General features: G+C 42.7%; 1 protein-coding gene across 2 annotated transcripts; it reads right to left on the bottom strand.

The window, feature by feature from the left end:
- Positions 1–7,235: 7,235 nt before the first annotated feature.
- TNNI2 (troponin I2, fast skeletal type) lies at positions 7,236–19,452 on the bottom strand. Of its 2 annotated transcripts, none has more exons than XM_083574560.1 (7): positions 19,299–19,452; positions 17,439–17,467; positions 14,236–14,277; positions 12,618–12,746; positions 10,104–10,193; positions 9,161–9,337; positions 7,236–7,685 (listed from the first exon to the last, which is right to left on the bottom strand). In XM_083574560.1, the coding sequence occupies exons 4-7, from the start codon at positions 12,738–12,740 to the stop codon at positions 7,590–7,592; spliced, it is 486 nt and encodes a 161-aa protein (XP_083430686.1). In that variant the 5' UTR covers positions 12,741–12,746; positions 14,236–14,277; positions 17,439–17,467; positions 19,299–19,452; the 3' UTR covers positions 7,236–7,589. The 2 variants fall into 2 exon arrangements, with proteins under 2 accessions (XP_083430686.1, XP_083430685.1); XM_083574559.1 differs by having other exon boundaries at positions 14,236–14,271; positions 17,426–17,467; positions 19,299–19,425.

Genomic DNA, 19,452 nt, shown 5'->3' with positions numbered 1-19,452 from the left:
AGTCTTATCTATGTTTTGTCTATGTTAGGATCCTTAGAGCAAATAGCAGGGCTGGGAGATTGGGCAGTTGCAACACTGCTTCAGCAAGTATCTACAAGCAGCATATTTGAAGGGATGGAAGGAGGGCCAAAGTCCACAGCCTGGCAAATATGGAGCCAAAGGAACACCCCAGATGGGAGAGCAAAGAGAGCCGCTTAAGTCAGTTGGAGGGTTGGTTGTAAAATGCCTCATGGCAGTCAAGCAGCCGCCATGACGCCCCAAAAGTTATTGATTTGTTTGTTTCATGCATTTCTCCATGTCACTCCTCCATCATATTTAATTCCCACAACAACCCTGTGAGGTAGGTTAAGCTAAGTGGCAATGACTGGCCCAAGTCAGATGGCCAAGTGGGGATTGAACCCTGGTCTCCCGGGTCGTAGTCCAACACTCTAACCCCTATGCCACACATACTCTACTACTAACTACCTTAGTAATTGTGTTGCTCTGTATTGCTTTCCAAACATGGCCTTAATACAAAAAGAGGGGGCTGCTGATGGCCCTAATATGCAGCTGTGCCGTAGCAAGTAAAGTGGATTTGTTATACTGAGCTCTTTGACTATGAACAATGGATTTACTTCCAAGTAAATGTATTCAGGATTGATGTGCACATATTCCAATTTAAGCTGATTTAAAAGCAATATGATAAAACCTGCTTAATACTCTTGGCTTAGCTTGTAGATCAGCCAACTCAGAACTGGAGTTTGTGATAAAAAAGAACGATCTCAAGTAGTATTAACAGTTTAAAGCTGTTCTCTTCAGTAAATCTCTAGTGTATGTACATGTATATATCAAAATAAACTTGAAGAGCTGATCATTTATCTTTTAAATCCTGCCTTTTTATTAACTGGTTTGAGTCTTTCAATTAATGAATCAATTAAATATGTATATGTTGCATTTCAATTGCAGGTAATTTTTCAATATCTTTAATAAAAGTAACAATTTATTTTGATTAAATAGCAGATACATTTTAATTTGGAAGGTCCCTTTGATCACATTACATGGATTAGAAGATGCATTTAAGACGAGGTTGTTAGTACCCTCCACAGAGGCAACTGTACTTCAAAATCACCATATATAATTGGTTCATAATTGGCATTTGAATTGTTGTGAGGAATCAGATCATTCTCCCAGCTTATGCAAAACACATTTGTTGAGTATCAGTGAATATCTTAATCTGCAGGTCCAAGCCTTCTAACAAGTTATCTATCCAGACAGCTCAGAGGACAACAAACTGAAATATCTGGGTGGGGTGGGGGAGTTAATGAAAGGCCTTAGAATGATTTGTACATAGATTGGTCTCTACTGTGGCAGATGAAATGAGAGATGGTGGGGTAACCTCACCAAGTAGTCCACCACTTCCTTCCGGTGCCTTCTTTTCCTCTGTGTTGCTACATTTTTCCATGTTTCTAAATCATGCTCATGGATGAAGCAACTTCTCCGAAATGGCTTGGACAAGAGGACACAGTTCTAAGGGCCCCTTAGATAGGCAAGAGCACAAGGTTCTCAAATCCCTTGCACAAGAGCTGAATAAAGGTGATGAAAGGAGAGACAGGAGTTACATTTAGAGCATCTAGGCTCCCTGATGACTGAGGTAATGTATGTGCAGTGCTTTGAAGACTTAGTGCAAAGCTCTGCATGTCTACTAAGAAGCAAGTCCTGTTGAATTTAATGGGACTTTCAATATTTTTTCACATTTATTAAAATATTTCAAAACCGTAGCATTTCCTCTAGCAATTCTACCATATTTAAGTGCCGCGTTAAAAGCCTGTTTACACACACATACACACTCGCACACTTAAATTATTTACTGTGTCAATATTCTGCTAAATTAATAAATCAGAATATTTATGCAGGAAAAATAAATATATTTTTCGTTACATAGACTTTGTAGCTGTTCTCTTGGTTTTTAAAGAAAAGGCAGTCTTTAATTCAAAGACAATGCCTTCATCCAGCAAGCCTCCCGCACACCAGGATGTTGTACAGCTGCCGCTGTGAGCCAGGAGTTCCCCCGCTGCACAGGTGATCAGCACTGTCAAGTCCTGCCAGTGTTGCTCACCTTGTTAGGAAAGGAGGGGGGGAAGTGAGCCTCTGGAGTCAATCACCCACACCTCACACAGGCAATGATTGCTGTGAGAACAGTCAGCACGCACCAACACTTGTTTCCACGTGTGGATTGCCCATGCTGATTGGGGCAAGTATTTCTAAAAAGGATATGCTCTCCATGGAAGCATTGTGAAACAGATGCATGACATTTACCGCTTGTGCATTTGCCCCAATCTATTTTCAATTTTGGGGAAATGTTTCCAGTCAATTTATAGTATTTCTAATTCTGGGCAACCCCTCACCTGATGTGTGCTCCATCCTCTGTTAGGGACACCTGTTTCCGTCTCCATGCCAACAAATCTACTTATCCCTCCCCACAGCCTAAGATGTTTGAAAAGAATTCTTTCGCCTTAGGGGGCTAGCACAGGTGGCCTGCTTTGCTTTTCTGCCTCACGGTTTGCAGATCTGCCAGATCTCTGAACATGAGAGCTTTTGCCTCATTGTTATGCGTTTGGATATTTCCCCCCAGATGATGCTGTCAGAGATGCTGTTGGGAGGAACTCAGCTGTGAAGATGTTTGTTTCATAGGGCAGTAAATTATCTTTCTGTGAAGAAAGTTCCTGCAGGACTTAATAATCGAGTCACTTCTCCTAACCTTCATTTACTTTGTGCTTCCCATTGTGCAGTACAGTGGTACCTTGGGTTACAGACACTTCAGGTTACAGACGCTTCAGGTTACAGACTCTGCTAACCCAGAAATAGTACCTCAGGTTAAGAACTTTGCTTCAGGATGAAAACAGAAATCGTGCTCTGGCGGCTCGGCAGCAGTGGGAGGCCCCATTAGCTAAAGTGGTACCTCAGGTTAAGAACAGTTTCAGGTTAAGAATGGACCTCTGGAATGAATTAAGTTCTTAACCCGAGGTACCACTGTATATCACAGGTCTGGCCCAACAGAACAGCTTCCACAGCTAGAGATAGGGGAGAAAGTCAATTCACGTTGCCTTTAAAACCAAATTTATCAAATGTACACTTTCCCCAAAACAATATGAGAACCTAAGCACGGCCATCCTTCGAAATTCACAGTTAACCAAATTTCACGATGCAGTTCCCCAACCACTGTTCACGAAAATGCATATGATAGGGGAAAGTGTGCTTTTATTAAAAAATCACAGTTTGCTGCAGAGATGCAGAGAACTGAATTTAAGACTGGTAAAATGAGAAGCTGAGAAAACGGAAACTGACAGCTTCTTCCACCCCTATCTGTGCCATACTTCATGATACAGAAAATAATGTAACACCAAGCAGGAAATTGCCTGTTATTAAGGGTGGGGGCATTTGGCTCTGTCAAAATAATACCAGGCATAAACCTGCAGTCTGCCTCCCCATTCCCTAATCAATAAATGTTAATCTTCCAGAAAACTTATCCCATTGGCCCAGGTTGATTGCAGTTTAAGGGGTGTCCGTCTCTCCCTTTTCCTCCCCTTCTGCATCTAAGGAGTGTCATACTTCTTGGGCGCTACCAAGGAGATTTCAACCCTCCCATATCCAAGAATCTGCTGATGTTCTCTGCTGATTCTCCAGAGAGGAGGGGCAGTTTCTGCTCTCTACTTATTCCGCTCCAGCCTCACATCAAAGTGTCGGGGGGGGGGGAGAGAGAGAGACTGAGTGTTAGAGAGAGATCATGTGTATAGATAAGGTTGCTGCTAAGAGCAGCTGCAGACACTCAGTGCAGTTCAGCATTTTCGTTTAGACCTCATTTAGCTCTCTATATAGTTGTGTATTATAGTTGTAGATAAAATAAAGAAGATATTCTACAGAGCTGCTCTCTGAGTCATTTATGCTCTGCTATACTCTGCTATACTCTGCTGTGCGACGACTGTCTTCTTGTGGGAGTGAATCCGGTGCTCACAACTCTAAGCTGTGAGTCCACAGCACTTTGACCTGTTCCTGTGCAGAAGGTGGTCTCTGGAAGTGCTACCCAGCTCGCCTGGCCCAGTCGGGGCTGAAGTGGATGAGTCCAGTTGGTGACACTGGCTCAAGGGTGATGCTGACAGCTACTAGCTCATATCTCAGACACAGCTCAGAGCTAGGCCATCTTGGCTTTGATAGGTAAGCCATGGTATGTACCTGAAGAAAAATCCTTGGAATAAAGTGGGCTCTGAAAAGAAGGAAGTTGGGGCAACAAATTTTAAACCTTAAACAAAATTTAAAGATAAAGGGTTGTCAGAACCAGCAAGCGACACTGTTGTGTGAATGAAACAACAGTTGCTCTACTCCTCTGTGAACAGGAAGTGACTCTTTAATGCGGTACTTCCTTTATGCTTCCAACTGGCTGTTCCACCATCAACGCTCATGGAAACATATTTTATTTCACCTGACACAGACCCAGTTCACAGTTCTCACCCATGTAGAATGGAGAAGACCCATACATGCTGAAGCTATTCACATTTCTAGACTCCACATCTCATTAAGCACTGTTTCTCCCATAGGCCATCCCAAGACCAAAGGACAAAATGTTCTCCCACCACCCAACCTTGTTCTGTGTACAGAAGCTGACTGGACCATCAGCTGAATCTTTTTTCAATCCTGACAATGATTTTCTCCACAGCACCTGAAGGCAGCTGGCTAGTTAGGGAGGTTCTGATCAGGCCACATTGCACACCTTGTTCTGTCCTCCAATAGAAGGTTATAGCAAGGGGCTCAGAAGCTACAGCAGGGGGAAGGACTACCACCACTGCTCCAAAGCCTCTGCCATCTGTTTCATGCAAGCCCCCACTTCCCCTTTCCCTCCAACTCCCCTCTCCATGTGCCTGCATGCAGAGTTGGAGCCTGCAGGTAGGCACTTGAGTTTTCTATAAATTGCCCCCACAGTGTTTACCATGGACAGTGAGCCACTCAGCATCACAAGAGGTGTCATAATCCTCCATAGGCCTGTTGTAAAGATCAAGATTATACCTAAATGTTGTTTCCAGCTCCTTTTATCATTTCCAGCTTCAAGGCCATGTTGATGGTTGATGGAAGTATGCTGCCTTTGAAGTTCTTGCCATGCTCTCCCTGCAGAGTCACTGCTCACCCCTGAACCTTCCCTAAGTCTCCAGGCTAAGCGGCCCCCTATGTCTCACATCTAGGGCATTTTTCTTACATCTCTTTCTCTCCATTCAGGCTCCTGCTTAGTCTTGGGATTCCTTCCTTTCACCTCTCACTTCAGGATCTAGCTCAGCTGGCCTCCACACTCCTTTTGCACATGTTCCACTTCTGGAAATACAGATACATTCATTATTTCCTTCGGACAGAGTGATGTAGCTCACTGCCATGTTGTTTCAATAGTCAGCAGTTTCCCCAGCTTACTTGCAAAGCGATGATGAAGAACAAGTACTTCTAGCTTCCGCAGCAGGAGTTCTCAGCATGCTCAGTCAAATATTGGGATATACCATTCAAAACCATCATTCTCTAATCCTTTGGAACGAAACTAAAATTATAGTCAATTTGCTGATAACAGCCCAAATAATAGCTGCATTCCAAAAAGTAGTACATTAGCTAATTGAGGTTAATGGTAGCTGAGTTAGATTAATGGGTTCATAAAGCATGAGAGGTTCTGCTAATAGATGCTTTATTGTTTTGTTGGAGTGCATGGCTATAATTTTAAGATACATATTTTTGTATTTTACTTGTTCCTAGGAAATGTCTTGCAAATCACAGTGAATCTTTGGTATTTATTTGTGCTCTCTTGTTCTCTTGTGGTATTTACATTTGTGCATATTTTGATATGAAGCCCTTCACTAAATTTGTAATTCTATTTGGTTTTTATAGATTGTAATTTAATTTGGATTTTATTTTGATAATAATAATAAATATCTGATTGGGGTTTGCAGTGCGTTTGGAAACGGAGAACTGAAGTGATGGCCATCATAGTGGCAATGCAATAAAAGTTCTGATCCATTATGCCTATTATCAACCTTTGACTGCCCAGTCCCATGCATGGAGTCCAGTGAGGCCTGTTCAACATTAAGGATGTATCCTTCTCTTGGTTTCAAAGTTCAGGTTGTGAGTGCTGTTTGCTTATGAAGCCAAAACAGTAAAAAGCCTAAGGAAGGGAGGAGCACAGAAGAGAACATTGGGGACTGAGCATGCTCTGTGACCATCGAATGCTGACTGAGTCCTGAGTGAGGCAGTGGTGTGCAATGAAAAACTAAGGCGGCCTGGAATGGAATGAATGACACTCCACACTGCAACATTTTGCTGTTGATCCCACATGTAAGCTTGATCTAACTGAAACAGCAGATTGTTGTGAACTGCCCTGTGATCTTCAGATGAAGGGCTATACAAATTTAATAAATAATAATAATAATAATAGATTGAGTCTCACAGGTGACTGGAAGGCCAGTCAATCACTATGTTCGGCATCTAATAAGGTCTCTCACTGCCATAGTTGGGATGGAGCACCTCATTAGCCTGCCCAGCAGACACACTGAGAACAAGTCACATGCAGCTGCTCAGATTTTTTAGGTATGAGGCAGGCAGAGTAGTTTTTCGAGTAACACTGGTGTCAATAATGATGACTATGCTAAAAGAAAATGCCCTTGCAGTGAGAACACTGAATTAGTGGAAGACAGATAATCCTGCCTAATCCTTTCCCTGCTAATACCTTAAAAACAAGCTACTCTCTTCAACTGGCACCAGAAGCATTTTGCTCTATTCAGCGGCAGCACCCAAAAAGCCTCTCTTCCTTTCAGCCTGTGGACAGAGCAAGGTCCTGAAGACAGGAGCTTTTATGGACATTTGATCTGCAGCTGAGTAGCTTGTTCACCCATTCAGTAATAGCTATTGCTGTTTTGTGATCATACAAGTGCCTCCTAAAACTGTCCCTAGTGCTCCAAAAACAGGTGACTATGAGGCAAAAAATTATTTGGAGTGCAGCTGCAAACTTGCTTACATTCAAACTCAGGGAACTCTTCTCAAAGGCAAGAGTTAATTCCATGGCACACATAATACAAAAGCACCACAAGGAAGTCCTCTGTGTATGCATTGCAAAACAGCAACTGCAGTTTGTATCTGAGAGAGATCTATCTGCAGTTTCCATGTCAGGAAAATACAACGCAGTCACGGCACAAAGTCATTTTGTACCTCAGCCTCCCAAGGCTTACAAATTCAGCCACACTTCCAAAGCTTTATTTACATCGGTTTAGTTGTAACAACAGGTCCTACCAAATTACAGGATTTAATGACTGGTTTGTTTCAGGTCATGCAGCTACCATTGTTGCAAAATGGGTTTTAAGACATTTCACAGCTCAAGACAATTGTCTTTCCAGCAATAACATGGGGTCAGGCTGCGGGTAGGGTCTGTAAGGTGGATTGCTCTATGAAATGCAACTGTGGCCTGAGGACAGCCATCCCAAAAACAGCGCTGTAGAGGATTGGCAGAAAATGAGGTGGCAGGATAGGTGGAAAAGGAGCAGTGGGACTTGGATGGGGGATGAGGATTGGACTGAACAGCTGCATGGTTCCTATTACTCGCCGCCTTCAAACATCTTCTTCCTGCCCTCCATGCCAGACTTCTCCTCAATGTTCTTCCTCCAGTCACCCACATCACGAAGATCCTTCTCCTATGGGAGGAAGGGGAGAAACATTCAAGCTTGGTCAATGTCCTTGAACGAAGGGCCACATCCATTTGCTTTTCCTTACACAGCCTTGCTTGACAGAGAGAATTCTACAAGCACTTGTGTATGAACAAAGAGTGTCAGTTATATAGGGCTGGTTCACAAGCTCCCAGCCGGAAAGGTGAGCGTTGGTATCTAATGAATCCCAAAACAGCATAAAACTCAACACAAAACACAGCAAGAAGTGAAAATGATTATTCTTCCAGACACAATTCAGAGTCTTGGACACTATGGGTTGCACCCAATGTTGGCCATACTGTGAGCAGACCCACCAAAATTAATAGACATGACTGACTTGAGTCCATTAATTTTTATGTGTCTGCTCTAAGTAAAACAGAGTTGGGTACAGCCTCATAATCAGAAAACCCTGGAAGTCAACTAACTGTACTGCTTTTGCAGTCACCTACTGCTTGCTTAAGCTGGATGCCCTTCCTGGTTCCTGTCATCTTCCAGCTGACTTAAAATGCAATTTTTAAAAACTCACTGTTGTCTAATTGTGGACTTTTTAAATTCACCATTATCTCAGTGATGGTTCTTTATTACCATTGTTATCAGTGTGCTTTTTGGAGATGTTCTCCTTTAAGAAACCCACACAGCATGTTTCTTGCTGATTCATAGGAAGCAAACTGGTAGGTTTTCACTCTGACAGGTTTTGGTGGGAGTGGTGAGGGACGCAGAAAAAATTTGCAGGGCTATGAATAGTTGACAGTTTTTCCTACTGCTTGTCTTAAAGCTTCATATTTTATTCCGGCTTTAATGGGTGTGTGTTTTTTAAATCAGTGTTGTAAGTTGCCTTGAGACTCTATTTGGGGGGGGGGAGGTAAAACAGAAGAATGAATTTATGTTATTTTACTTGTGATCTGTGGCTTTAAATTAATGCACAACCCTATGCACATCTGCTCAGAAGCAAGCCCCGTTATGTTCAATCAGACTTATTCCCAAATATGTTTGTACAGGACTGCAGTCTAGATTGGACTGAAAAGTCATTGCCTTCATTTGTGCATCTGCAATTACAGTACTAGTAGCTACATACCTCCAAGAGGTATAATGAAAAAAACCTGACGTAATTTTCTTAAGTACAACCAAATATGATTGACATTGAATGTAGTACCAAAAAAGGGAGGGAGAATAAACAGCATCCCAGGCTTTTGCCCAACTGAGCTACTTTAGACAATTACGAGGCGAAACAAAAGCAAGAACCTGAGGCTAGTTGCTAGTGACAAGGAAATGAATGCAACAAAGAAGTAAGGGAACATTTACTAAGGGGAGAAAAACTTGTAGGGCAGTAGATACCAGACCTGAACACAATGTGTCCACGTCTTTGACATGTAGTTTCATTACAAATCAGGATTTGAGTAGACAGCTTTGCTAAATTACACAGCAAAGTCATAGCGGATGCTTCTTTTAACCCCGTTAGATACCTTTTCAGTGTCTTCCTTCTTCACTTGTTTCAGGTTAGCTCTAAGATCCATGCAGACCTTGTGTTTTGAGCCCAGAAGGGCACGTAGCATAGCGTCTGCAGACATGCGGACTCTCTTCAGAGGTGGCCTCTTGAACTTGCCCCTCAGGTCAAACAGTTTCTGGCTCAAATCTTCAAGCTAGAGGGAGAGGCAGAGAAAGAAAAAGGTGCAAGGGTGGGAAAGGTGGCTGAAATTAGATTAGGGGGACACAGCACAAAGCACTACTCAATTATAAGGCACAGCCTGACAAAGTAAAGTATACAGAAATTACAGGACAGAAGCAGGCACTTGAGGGAAAGATACAAAGGGAAAGTAGTTCTAGGAGTTACACTGAAGGTATGTCTGTACCTACTCTTTTCTGTGTGATAGCCCACAAATATACTACAAAGATGTACTACAAATATATGACAAAGACTGCATTTAATCCCAAGAGTTGTCTCCTATTGCTCTGCTTCTGTTCTCACAAAAGAGGAACTAATCCTCCCACAGCTAACTTGAACATTACAAAATGTAATTTGTTCCAGGACTTCTTCCTCCTTTTTACACTTTTTAGAAAATTGGTGTCAATGTACCAATGCAACTACCCCTAGTAACAAATAAACACTTTCTTCTAGGTGGCAGATGCCAGCCTTCCATATTTTCTTGGTGGTTTCTTATCCTACTGAACACACATTGTATATTTCAGGTATACCCTTTATGCACACCCTTAACACAGAAAGCGAGACCTCCGACAGTCTAGAAATGTAACTTTGAATCCATTTGTGGAATTTTTACCTTTGTTCAAGAGCTATATACAAGATGTTATTGTATCCTTCTGGACCCAACCCACTCTTTGGAAACAAAAGTAGGACAATGAAACCCAGAAATTGAAACACACACTCAATACAGCACAGAGCTGGATTACCTCCTTAGTAGTTTTCTGTAACTTAACCTCTGTGTCGTATCTTTCCTCATCAACCTCCTCTATCTTAGCATGAAGTTTTTTGCAAAATTCCTGTTGAGAAACAAGGAGAGATTATTAAAGAGGGTTGCTGAAACCCATAGGGCATTTCCTCCCCAGTCTTTCTGTGGGGAAATCTATATTTTATGTGTCTTCAGTACAGAGGTCTGGCTACACAGTTTCAGAAGTGTTCATAGTGAGTTCTTCAGTCCAGCTGCTTTTTTGAAAATCTGAGAACCTAAATCAAGTAGAGAGCATTTTGACAATCCAATCCTGTGCCTTTCTCCTCAGAAGTAAGTCTCAATGAATTCAGTGGGACTTACCCATCCAGGGGTCCTTTACCTTTACCTACTTCCCTGGCAAATGTATGCATAGGATTGCAGAATATAAATATAATAAATAAGTGGGATTCTCTTATGCCACTTCATCCTTTCTTTAGGATGGTGTGTGTGTGTTACTGAATTGCTAGTTTTGCATTAAAGCGTGTCCTTCATACCAAGGAATCCTGATTCACACCTGATGTAATTTACAGCTTAATTCTTTTTCTTTACTTACTTCTGTGGGACTTGGGTTTGTTGTCAAAGCAGAGCTAAGGAGAACATTCCATGAGCACAAAATTTGTCATTGTATGATGGAATACTCACCCCCTCTCTGTCTGCCCCAAATGCCCCTTAAATCTGTTCTGTAGGTTCCCCTAACCTTCCAGAGCAGATTTGGGGATATTGTGGGGCATGAACAGGGCTGGATGGGGGGGGGATCCCATTGCACTAGTGCTAATCCTTGCCCTGTTACAACCACTTAGCTGAATACTGTCCTTAGTTCATAGATGTGTCCCTAGGATTGCACTCTCAGCCACCTCCTTCACTGGACTAGATTCCACTGCAGTACAAGGAACCTGCTATGTGGTTAGATGCAATAATGGCTACTTGCATAGGCCCTGCTGAGGGATATGAATTATTTTATCAAGAGATTATTGAGCAAGTCATGAAAAGTGGCAGAGGCATTTTTCTTGGCATGGTTGAGTCTGCTTTCCCCTCAATCTGGGACACTGCTTCAGAGCTCAGTGACCAGGGAACTGTGGGACAGGAGGAGATGTGGGTGCAAAATTTTCAGGAAAACTCAAGACTCTTGGTGTATCCAACCATAAACTGCAGAAAAGCAGCATATTCTGGAAAACACATTGTAGTTGCTTCTTCATACCTCATGTTAACACAGATCAGTGACACACATAAACACTTTTTTTTAAAAAAAGCAAAAGGTTCTGTGCCTTTGAAATGTGCATCTGATATAGGAGGCTCCCTTAAGCAGCAATCCTAAACCAATACTCCTAGTGGTAAGGCCTACTGAACACTATAGGCCTTACTTTTGAATAAGCACGCACAGAGGTGGACCGTTGTTTACAACAACAGTCACTCAGTGTGCAGAAGCAATGACAAGGCCAGATATATAGGTGATTCTGAGTGGAAAAAAACCACATGGGAGCTGAACATGACGAGGTGTGTGTGTGTACAGCCCTAGAAATACAGTCCAACCTTACTTAAATGATGTCTTTGCTTCAAAAGCAACATAGGAGCAAATAATCCATAAAAAACACAATAACAAATGTTGCAACTAAATATCTCAACCTTGACCACTAAACAACACTATGGATTCTGATAAAATATCCTATGTCAGGTTTGAAAGGAACCTGGTGCCCTCCAGCTGTTTATGACCCCCAACTCCCATTATTTCAAAACACTGGCTAAACTGGCTGGGGCTGATGGGAGTTGGAGTCCAACAACATATGGAGGGCTACATTTCCCCATCCTTGTTCTATGTAGCTGTTTCTACCAATGCCGTTGTATCATGAATGATCAGGCAAAGTTGTTAAGCACAGATGTGTTCTAAAAAATAAATTAAAAATCACTGTCTGGACCAATATGCATTTACTCACATGCTCTGTGAAGACCTAGTGTGAAAGGAGAATTATCATTTACACAGGCATGTCCAGACCTCTGGGTTTGAAGATTGTTTGGAGCAGGCAATGGACTGAGACCAAACTAGAGGTGAATGAAATTAAATAATAGCAATAATAATAATAATAATAATAATAATAATAATAATAATAATAATAATTCCAGTTACAGATAGGTAGCCGTGTTGGTCTGCCATAGTCAAAACAAAAAAATTTTTTTCCTTCCAGTAGCACCTTAAAGACCAACTAAGTTAGTTCTTGGTATGAGCTTTCGTGTGCATGCACGTGTGTATCTGAAGAAGTGTGCATGCACACGAAAGCTCATACCAAGAACTAACTTAGTTGGTCTTTAAGGTGCTACTGGAAGGAAATTTATTTTTGTTTTTAATAATAATAATAATAATAATAATAATAATAATAATAATAAACCTTTATTGTCACTACACCTTAGAACTACACCTTAGAACTGACATCCTATGTTGCGGTTCTTGTGCAGCAGTGAATGGAGGAGATTCAATTATTACCTGCAATTCTTGCATGGAACTTGGGAGTGACAGAGGTGGACAGTGCTCTGCAAGGTAGTTGGCCTTTTCTTGTTCTTTGGCTACAGCTTCTTTTTCAAGTTCACCAGCAGCAATCTGGAGCATAACACTCTGGAGGATAAAGTTGGGACAAGCACAATGACTGGGGGAACAGAACGACTTCTCAAGGCAATCGTCATCATACACAATGATACACAAACACCCACCAGGGTGAAGTGCTGGGCACAGAGAAATGGAGCCAGCATGGGCCTAATGGGGAAAGGGTAGGATGGGGTTTGGAAGCTGTGGCCCTCCAGATTTTATTGAACTCCCAACTCCTATTAACCCCAGCTGGAATAGCCAACCGTAAGGGTTGCTTAGAGCTGTAGGCCAACAATATCTAGAGCAGGGGTCAGCAACCTTTTTCAGCCATGGGCTGGTCCACAGTCCCTCAGACCATGTGGTGGGCGGACTATATTTTTTTTGGGGGGGGGAATAAATGAATTCCTATGCCCCACAAATAACCCAGAGATGCATTTTAAATAAAAGGACACATTCTACTCATGTAAAAACACACTGATTCCCAGACCATCTGCGGGCCACATTGAGAAGGCGATTGGGCTGCATCCGGCCCCCGGGCCTTAGGTTGCCTACCCCTGATCTAGAGGTTCACAGGTCCCCCATTTCTGGTGTAGGGCCAGGGCTTGTGCTCTGCCATGACTTCACTGGGTGGTCTTGGGAAAGCCACCGCCCCTTAGCTTCAGTATCCTGTGTAAAACGAATACTATAATGACTGGATTCAGAGTCAAGCTAGTTGTAACAGCAGATGTTCTGTTTGCTTAAACATGCAGCTGCACCAATCATGTAGAAAGAGAGGGCAGGCGCTGATTTTAACAATGAAAAGGATCCATATGTGAGAAGTTCAAAACCATACCTGCCCTCAACACACACACTTGTGGATTATGTCCATGCAGTTTCTCTCCCTGAGCACCTTTCTCCTCAGATCAGCTCCAGTATCACAAGTTGCCTCAGCTTGGCAAAAAAACCACTTGGGGGGAAAGGTGTGGTGGAAAAGTCTCAACACCATCCATCCATCTGCCCCCTTCCCTGTTGACATATGGGCGAGGGGGCCTCTTTCACATAATTGTGGCAGCTCTGTGTCTAAACTGCCATCATTGCTGCCACCGCCATGGCAAGTGTGGGGCTGTTGTACTTGAAAAGTTAAACATGGCAGAAGCTGTGAAGTAGGGATGGGGACCCTGTGCCCCACCAATGTTGTTGAGCTACAGCTCCCCTCCAGCATTGCCAGTGGTCAGGAATGGCGGGAGCTGTCATTAAGCAATATCTAGAAGGCCACCAGTTCCCTATCCATGTCGTCAAGTGTCTGACATTTTAAAAGAGCTCTTGTAGATGAAAAGCAACAATAGAAAAGGGTCTTAGTGTGGAATAATCAGGCCAGTTTTCTGTAGATGTCAAGAAGCCCTTTGGAAAAGGGGCCACTCAGGCAGAGTTCAGTGCTGTGAGGCTTAGAGCTTTTTACCATCCACATCTCTTACCCAAGGGGAAAAGTAAGAAAGAAACAGAAGTCGTTTTGTTAGGAACAACCAGAGAGAAAAGGTACCTTGAGATGCTGCCGGCGGGCAGTGATTGCCCTCTTCTTTTTCTGAAATGGCAAGAAGCAAAATGAGAAAGAAGTGGGTTACTTAAGTGTTTTGTCCTTCTCACAGTCACAGCCGATTTCTCCCCCTCCCCCAGGCATGTCTTTTGACATTGCTTCAAGAGGCAATTGGGTATAGATGTCAAAATTTGCCCTCAAATGATGCTAATTGGACCCTTTGCTTCTGCAAGTTGGCTCCTCATAACAACAGCACATTCTATCTCTGGTGCTTTGGGGCAGAGGGAATAGCCATTCATGTTTTGAATAGCTCCCTGACCTGCTTGCTGTACTTTCATTTGAGGGCATCCCATCCAAGTCATGAATGTTTAAGAAATCTGATAAGGTCACCACAGTATGGGGGCAGCCAGACCAGAATTTGGCCTTTTAAAAGTGACTTTTAAAGGCAATGGAAAGACTTGGCTGTACTGCAGTAGGCTTTGGTCAAAATCTATCATTAGTGTGCCTACGTATGCTATGAGATGCTTCTTCCAGAAGCCCATTTTGTAACTCTTTCTTGTGCAATTTATCCCTATGGGAAAATCCATTTTAATACATGTGGTGGGGACTAAGCAAAAGAGAGGGAAAGTTTGTTCCCAAGTGAAAAGAAAAGAAACCAAATACACCAGTAAGAAAAGGAACCCATATGGTAAGTCATATATGTTTTGATGGGCCCTTCTTCAGCTGCTCTAGATTTCTGAGGCCTAGAAGGTGGTTATAAAACTCAGGGCCTTTTTAGTGGTTTCCCCTGCACTATGAAACTATCCATCCAAGGAAGTCCACCAAGACACCTCCCTTCTGACTGTTAGGGATCAGGTAAAATAAAAATAACGCCCTTGAGGGGGGTTACCTAATTGTTAAGACTGTAAAACTAATGTCTGTTTGTTCTCTTGTATTAGTTGCTTAATTTTGATTAGTGGTCTTAACTGGATGGCTTTAATGGTTTTAAACAGTTCTGACTGCAGTTTGCTATGTTATGTGTAAGCTACTTTAGGGATCCTTTTAGATAAATAGGAGGGATGGGAAACAAACAAACAAATGAATGAATAAAGGCATACATGCTGTCAACAACCACCACCACAGCAACCTAACACTGAACAGTCCAAAACCATCACAGAGGCAGACCAAGTGTGACATATTCTGCTACAAGCAAAATTTGGGCTAGCAAATGTTCCAGTTACAACAGTAAGATTTTTGGAGCAGAACAGGGACCTCACCTACTCCATTTCAGCAGCTCCTGGAATGGCATCCAAGATCTATCATGGCATAATCATGTATGCCTGCAGGCCTCTGGCATGGCAAGGGGGCAGTGAGATCACTGACTGCATCTTGCATCTATGCTTGTGAGGAAAGGCCTACTGTAGCTTGAACATGCTACTTCACATGCACAGAAGCATCCAGCCAAGAAGGGTCAGTGATGCCCTTGACCCCTTGCTATGTCATAGACTTCAGAGAATGCACAGCAGTGCTCAGCTTCACCTCCACGCATAACCAGGTTGCATTAGGCCTCTCTGCAGATGCCCAGAGGGCATTCCAAACTCCACAATCTTCTCTAGAGTTTGGGCAGAGCAGAAGTAACACATGCCTTGCCCTGCTAAAACTTTCTGAAGGTACATAAGGTACTCTTTAATGTCCTAGAGTCCTAGACCATTGTTCCTAATCTCAACTTCTAGTGTCTCTGCTTTCACTGCCTTCCATCAGGATGAGATTAGATGACAAATGTGGACAAACATATTGGCAGCTTAAAGAAGCAGGGATCTGCCTTCTGGTCAACGCCAGTCCCTAGAGCTCCACTCTAATAGCTCTTCTGTGAGTAATCTATTAATACCCACAGAAGCTGCTAACACAATTTCTAAGTCAGCCTGGCAAAAAGGTGTCCACATTTCCTCATTGCCGTGTCAGCAATGGCAAACAGGAAAAAAGAGCCCCCAAAGAGCACATCATCCTCTTGTTGGATTTTTAAAAATACCACTATTGAACCACCTATTATTATAGTAGAAGTAGTGTACTAGGGGGATGGCTTTGAGTGAAACATAGTTGTGAGCTTTGCATGGAGGATAATTGTTGGAAGCTGCCCAGAGTGGTTGGGGAGGCCTGGCCAGATGGGCAGGGTATAAGTAATAATTATTATTATATTATTGTTATCATTGCACACCTTGGAAGTTCTTTGATGGGGGCGGGGCAAGGCAACCCAGTATCAGAGATGGGGGTGCAAGCTTTCCTATGGCATCGTTCCCAAGTGGGACAGCATTTCACTTCTTCTAGTTAGAACCTTTCATTTATGCAAGAAAAATGAAACGGTTGCACTAAAGGGTGCCACTGAGGAGAGCCTAAATTTGCATGTACACAGGCAGACGCAGGCATGTGCACGCACGCACACACACACACACACACACACACACACACAGCTGTCTCTTAATTTCCATAGCTCCATTGTAGATTCCATCTTGTGGTGGAATGTTGGGAGGGTGGAATGGAATGTTTGAAACTCGCTTATAGAGGAGGAGGAACGACAATGCATTTTGGTTGATGAGTAATCTTCACTGCCCTACAAGATCTTCTCCAAGAGGGCAGAGTTTATCCCAGACTGATAGCATGGCCATGCCAATGCTCTTCTGATCCAAAGTTCTACCCATGAACCTCACCCCATCCACCCCAGCCAAAATAGAAAGGGAAACTTACTTCTTCACTGGTTTGGGAGAAAGAAATAGACACAAGCAGAAAGCAGGGAAGGAAAAACAGATGGTTAGTTTCAAGAATAAAAAGACAGATTCTCTGATCCAAAAGACTGAGCATGGAGCAATCGGGGCAATAGTGGGCGAAGCATTTTTGCAAATGTTAAAATCCCACCCATCTATTGTTTGGCAGGGAAGGAAGAGGAAAGAGAAGCCAGATAACCAGAAGAATTGTAACTTTTTGAAAGAGCTCTTTGCACACAGCTCCAGCCGCTGGGTGGCATGGGGGACGGCCCAGTGCACACAATCTATTTGCATGTGCGTCTCTCCATCCAGCTGGTGATATGCATAGAGAAGCCGATGCAGCACATGCGCTAGACAGATGGGAGTGCAGAAAGGTATTACTTCTTGTTGGTGGGATTGAAAGAAAAATTGTAGCTCTAGAATTGTGTTTTTAAAAATGTGGCCCACAAAATATACACAACAGTAACTTACTCAGACATCTTGGTTTTGTTGATGAGCACCTGCAACAAACCAAAGGCATATATATATATTTAAGACAAGTGTATTGTTTGGTTTAAACAACATTGGTCACTACTAGAAAATAGAAATTGGTTTGTACTTATTGCCCAACTGCTCCCCATCTGCTGAGTGAGGAAGTAGTTGCCAAATTTATGGAAGGCTGCCAAATACATTTTCTCCCCCCCCCCATATAATTTGTATTAATTTTTCCTTTTATAACACAACAAATACAAGCTTACAATAACAAACAAATATACTCTTTGCTCAGTCACAATGGGAAAAACCTTATCTATACCAAGCCTTCCAGAAAACTTGCAAGTTTTAACCCTTGTAGAAACACTGTGTGCTGAAACCTCTGCAATAAACTCATACTGCAGCCCATGTGAGGAGACAAAGCATGCTTTGCTACTTAGTCAATAGCTTACATTTTATTGCAAGTGATTCTTATCAGTACATGTATGCATTCTACTGACTGCCATAATGGTGGTAACCAGAGAAGTACACAGCTATACATTTAGGAATTTGCTTCCATTTCAGCGGCTTCTCGGGAACAAGTTGCATTCAACTTTAAGGTTTCCCTGTATTTTTGTATTGTTTCAAATCGATTATTTAAAAGGTATGTGCCTCCCCCACCCCACCCCACCCCCGCCGCCCACCAGTGTATGAACTAACTACTTTGCTATCTTTGGATCGCAAATGGATGGCCATTATACTCAGAATGAGACAAGGAAGAGTTAAAAGATGGCCAGAAAGGACACCCCCCCCCCAAGGCCATGGCTGACCTCCTGAAAGAAACCCTATCCTGAAAAATGTGTAGGGCCTATCACATAATGGAGAAGAAAGTGCTTCTAAAAATGGCTTGCAAAGGAGCTGCAGCTGTCTCCTTGCCTTTCCTAGTGACTCAGGAGGGCCAATAAGGGGTGTCACTGTGGTAACCACAGGTGGCAAAGGTGCAAATGACAGTGGGCGTGACATATACTAGAAATAAAACAAAATGCAAATAAGGAACAACAGAGGGAAATCACGCCAATCATCAAAATAGACGTTTGTGTAATTTGAAGTTTTGTATCCTTTCTGTATTTTCTACAGTATATCCCAACTTGTCAGTTGCCTTTTTTGCAGAAATGTCAGCATGCTACTTGTGAAACCAGCACCACTCAGACTCACTGAAAACAAAGCACTCTATTTTAATCATTTTCTTAGCAGCAAGTGCGAAAAAGGTCACACGGTCAAGCATTACATCTTCCCCTTTCTTCTTCAACAAGTGGCTTTTCCATCTGCTCCCTACTGCCCCAAAATTGCTTACTGAACAATTTGAACAGAGAGCAAGCTTACTCAAATTAGTTATGCTTTTCTTTCCTGAAAGGCAAAATCGTATGCTTTCTTCTTTTTCTTTTTCTGGTTAGGCTTTCTCTACCGAGCAAGTTTTAATGTAGAAACAGGCCATGTTTTCAGCAGGGAGATTTGACTGCATTCTCAAGCTCAGGTTTCGCAGTGCAAGTTTACACTGCCGATTCCTTAACACCGTGGGAATTAAATCTGAGGACAGAGTAAATCTGAGCTTTCCAGCTCTTGAATCATGAGAGCCAAAGCCACTTTTATGGAGCGGGACCAGCAACAAAGTCTGATGAAATTGATTGCTGTAACAGGCTAAAGAAAGACAGATGGGTGCTCAGAGGACAGACTTTGACTCCAACACTGGGGTTTAGATCCTTTCCCCCCCAGTCAAGAATCATTAATCTAGGAACCACAGAGTTTCTACTCTTTCTTTCAGCCTTTTAGAACAGCAAGTGGGGCAGGGGGGGGTCAATAAGAGACATGCAAAGGGCTCACCTAAGTCCCAAGAAGAAAAACACACAGCGCTGGTGGGAGGACTGGATCAACTGGCAAGCCACGGGCAGCTGGCTTACTGAGGAGGTATAAATGTGTTTCTTAAACAGCTCAGCAAAAAAACCCATTCTCTCTTTAAGGGCATGGAGTCTTCCTT

The sequence above is a fragment of the Podarcis filfolensis genome, assembly GCF_964270895.1.
Source record: "Podarcis filfolensis genome assembly, chromosome: 1".
Lineage (NCBI taxonomy): Eukaryota > Metazoa > Chordata > Lepidosauria > Squamata > Lacertidae > Podarcis > Podarcis filfolensis.
This window is presented reverse-complemented; position numbering and strand designations above follow the sequence as displayed.

Coding starts and splice junctions, on each gene's coding strand:
- TNNI2 (XM_083574560.1), bottom strand. CDS start 12,740: ATGCTCCAGATTGCTGCTGGTGAACTTGAAAAAGAAGCTGTAGCCAAA. Junction 10,194..12,617: donor GTTCCATGCAAGAATTGCAG/GTAATAATTGAA, acceptor GTTTCTCAACAG/GAATTTTGCAAAAAACTTCA. Junction 7,686..9,160: donor AGAAGGAAGACACTGAAAAG/GTATCTAACGGG, acceptor TTCCTCCCATAG/GAGAAGGATCTTCGTGATGT.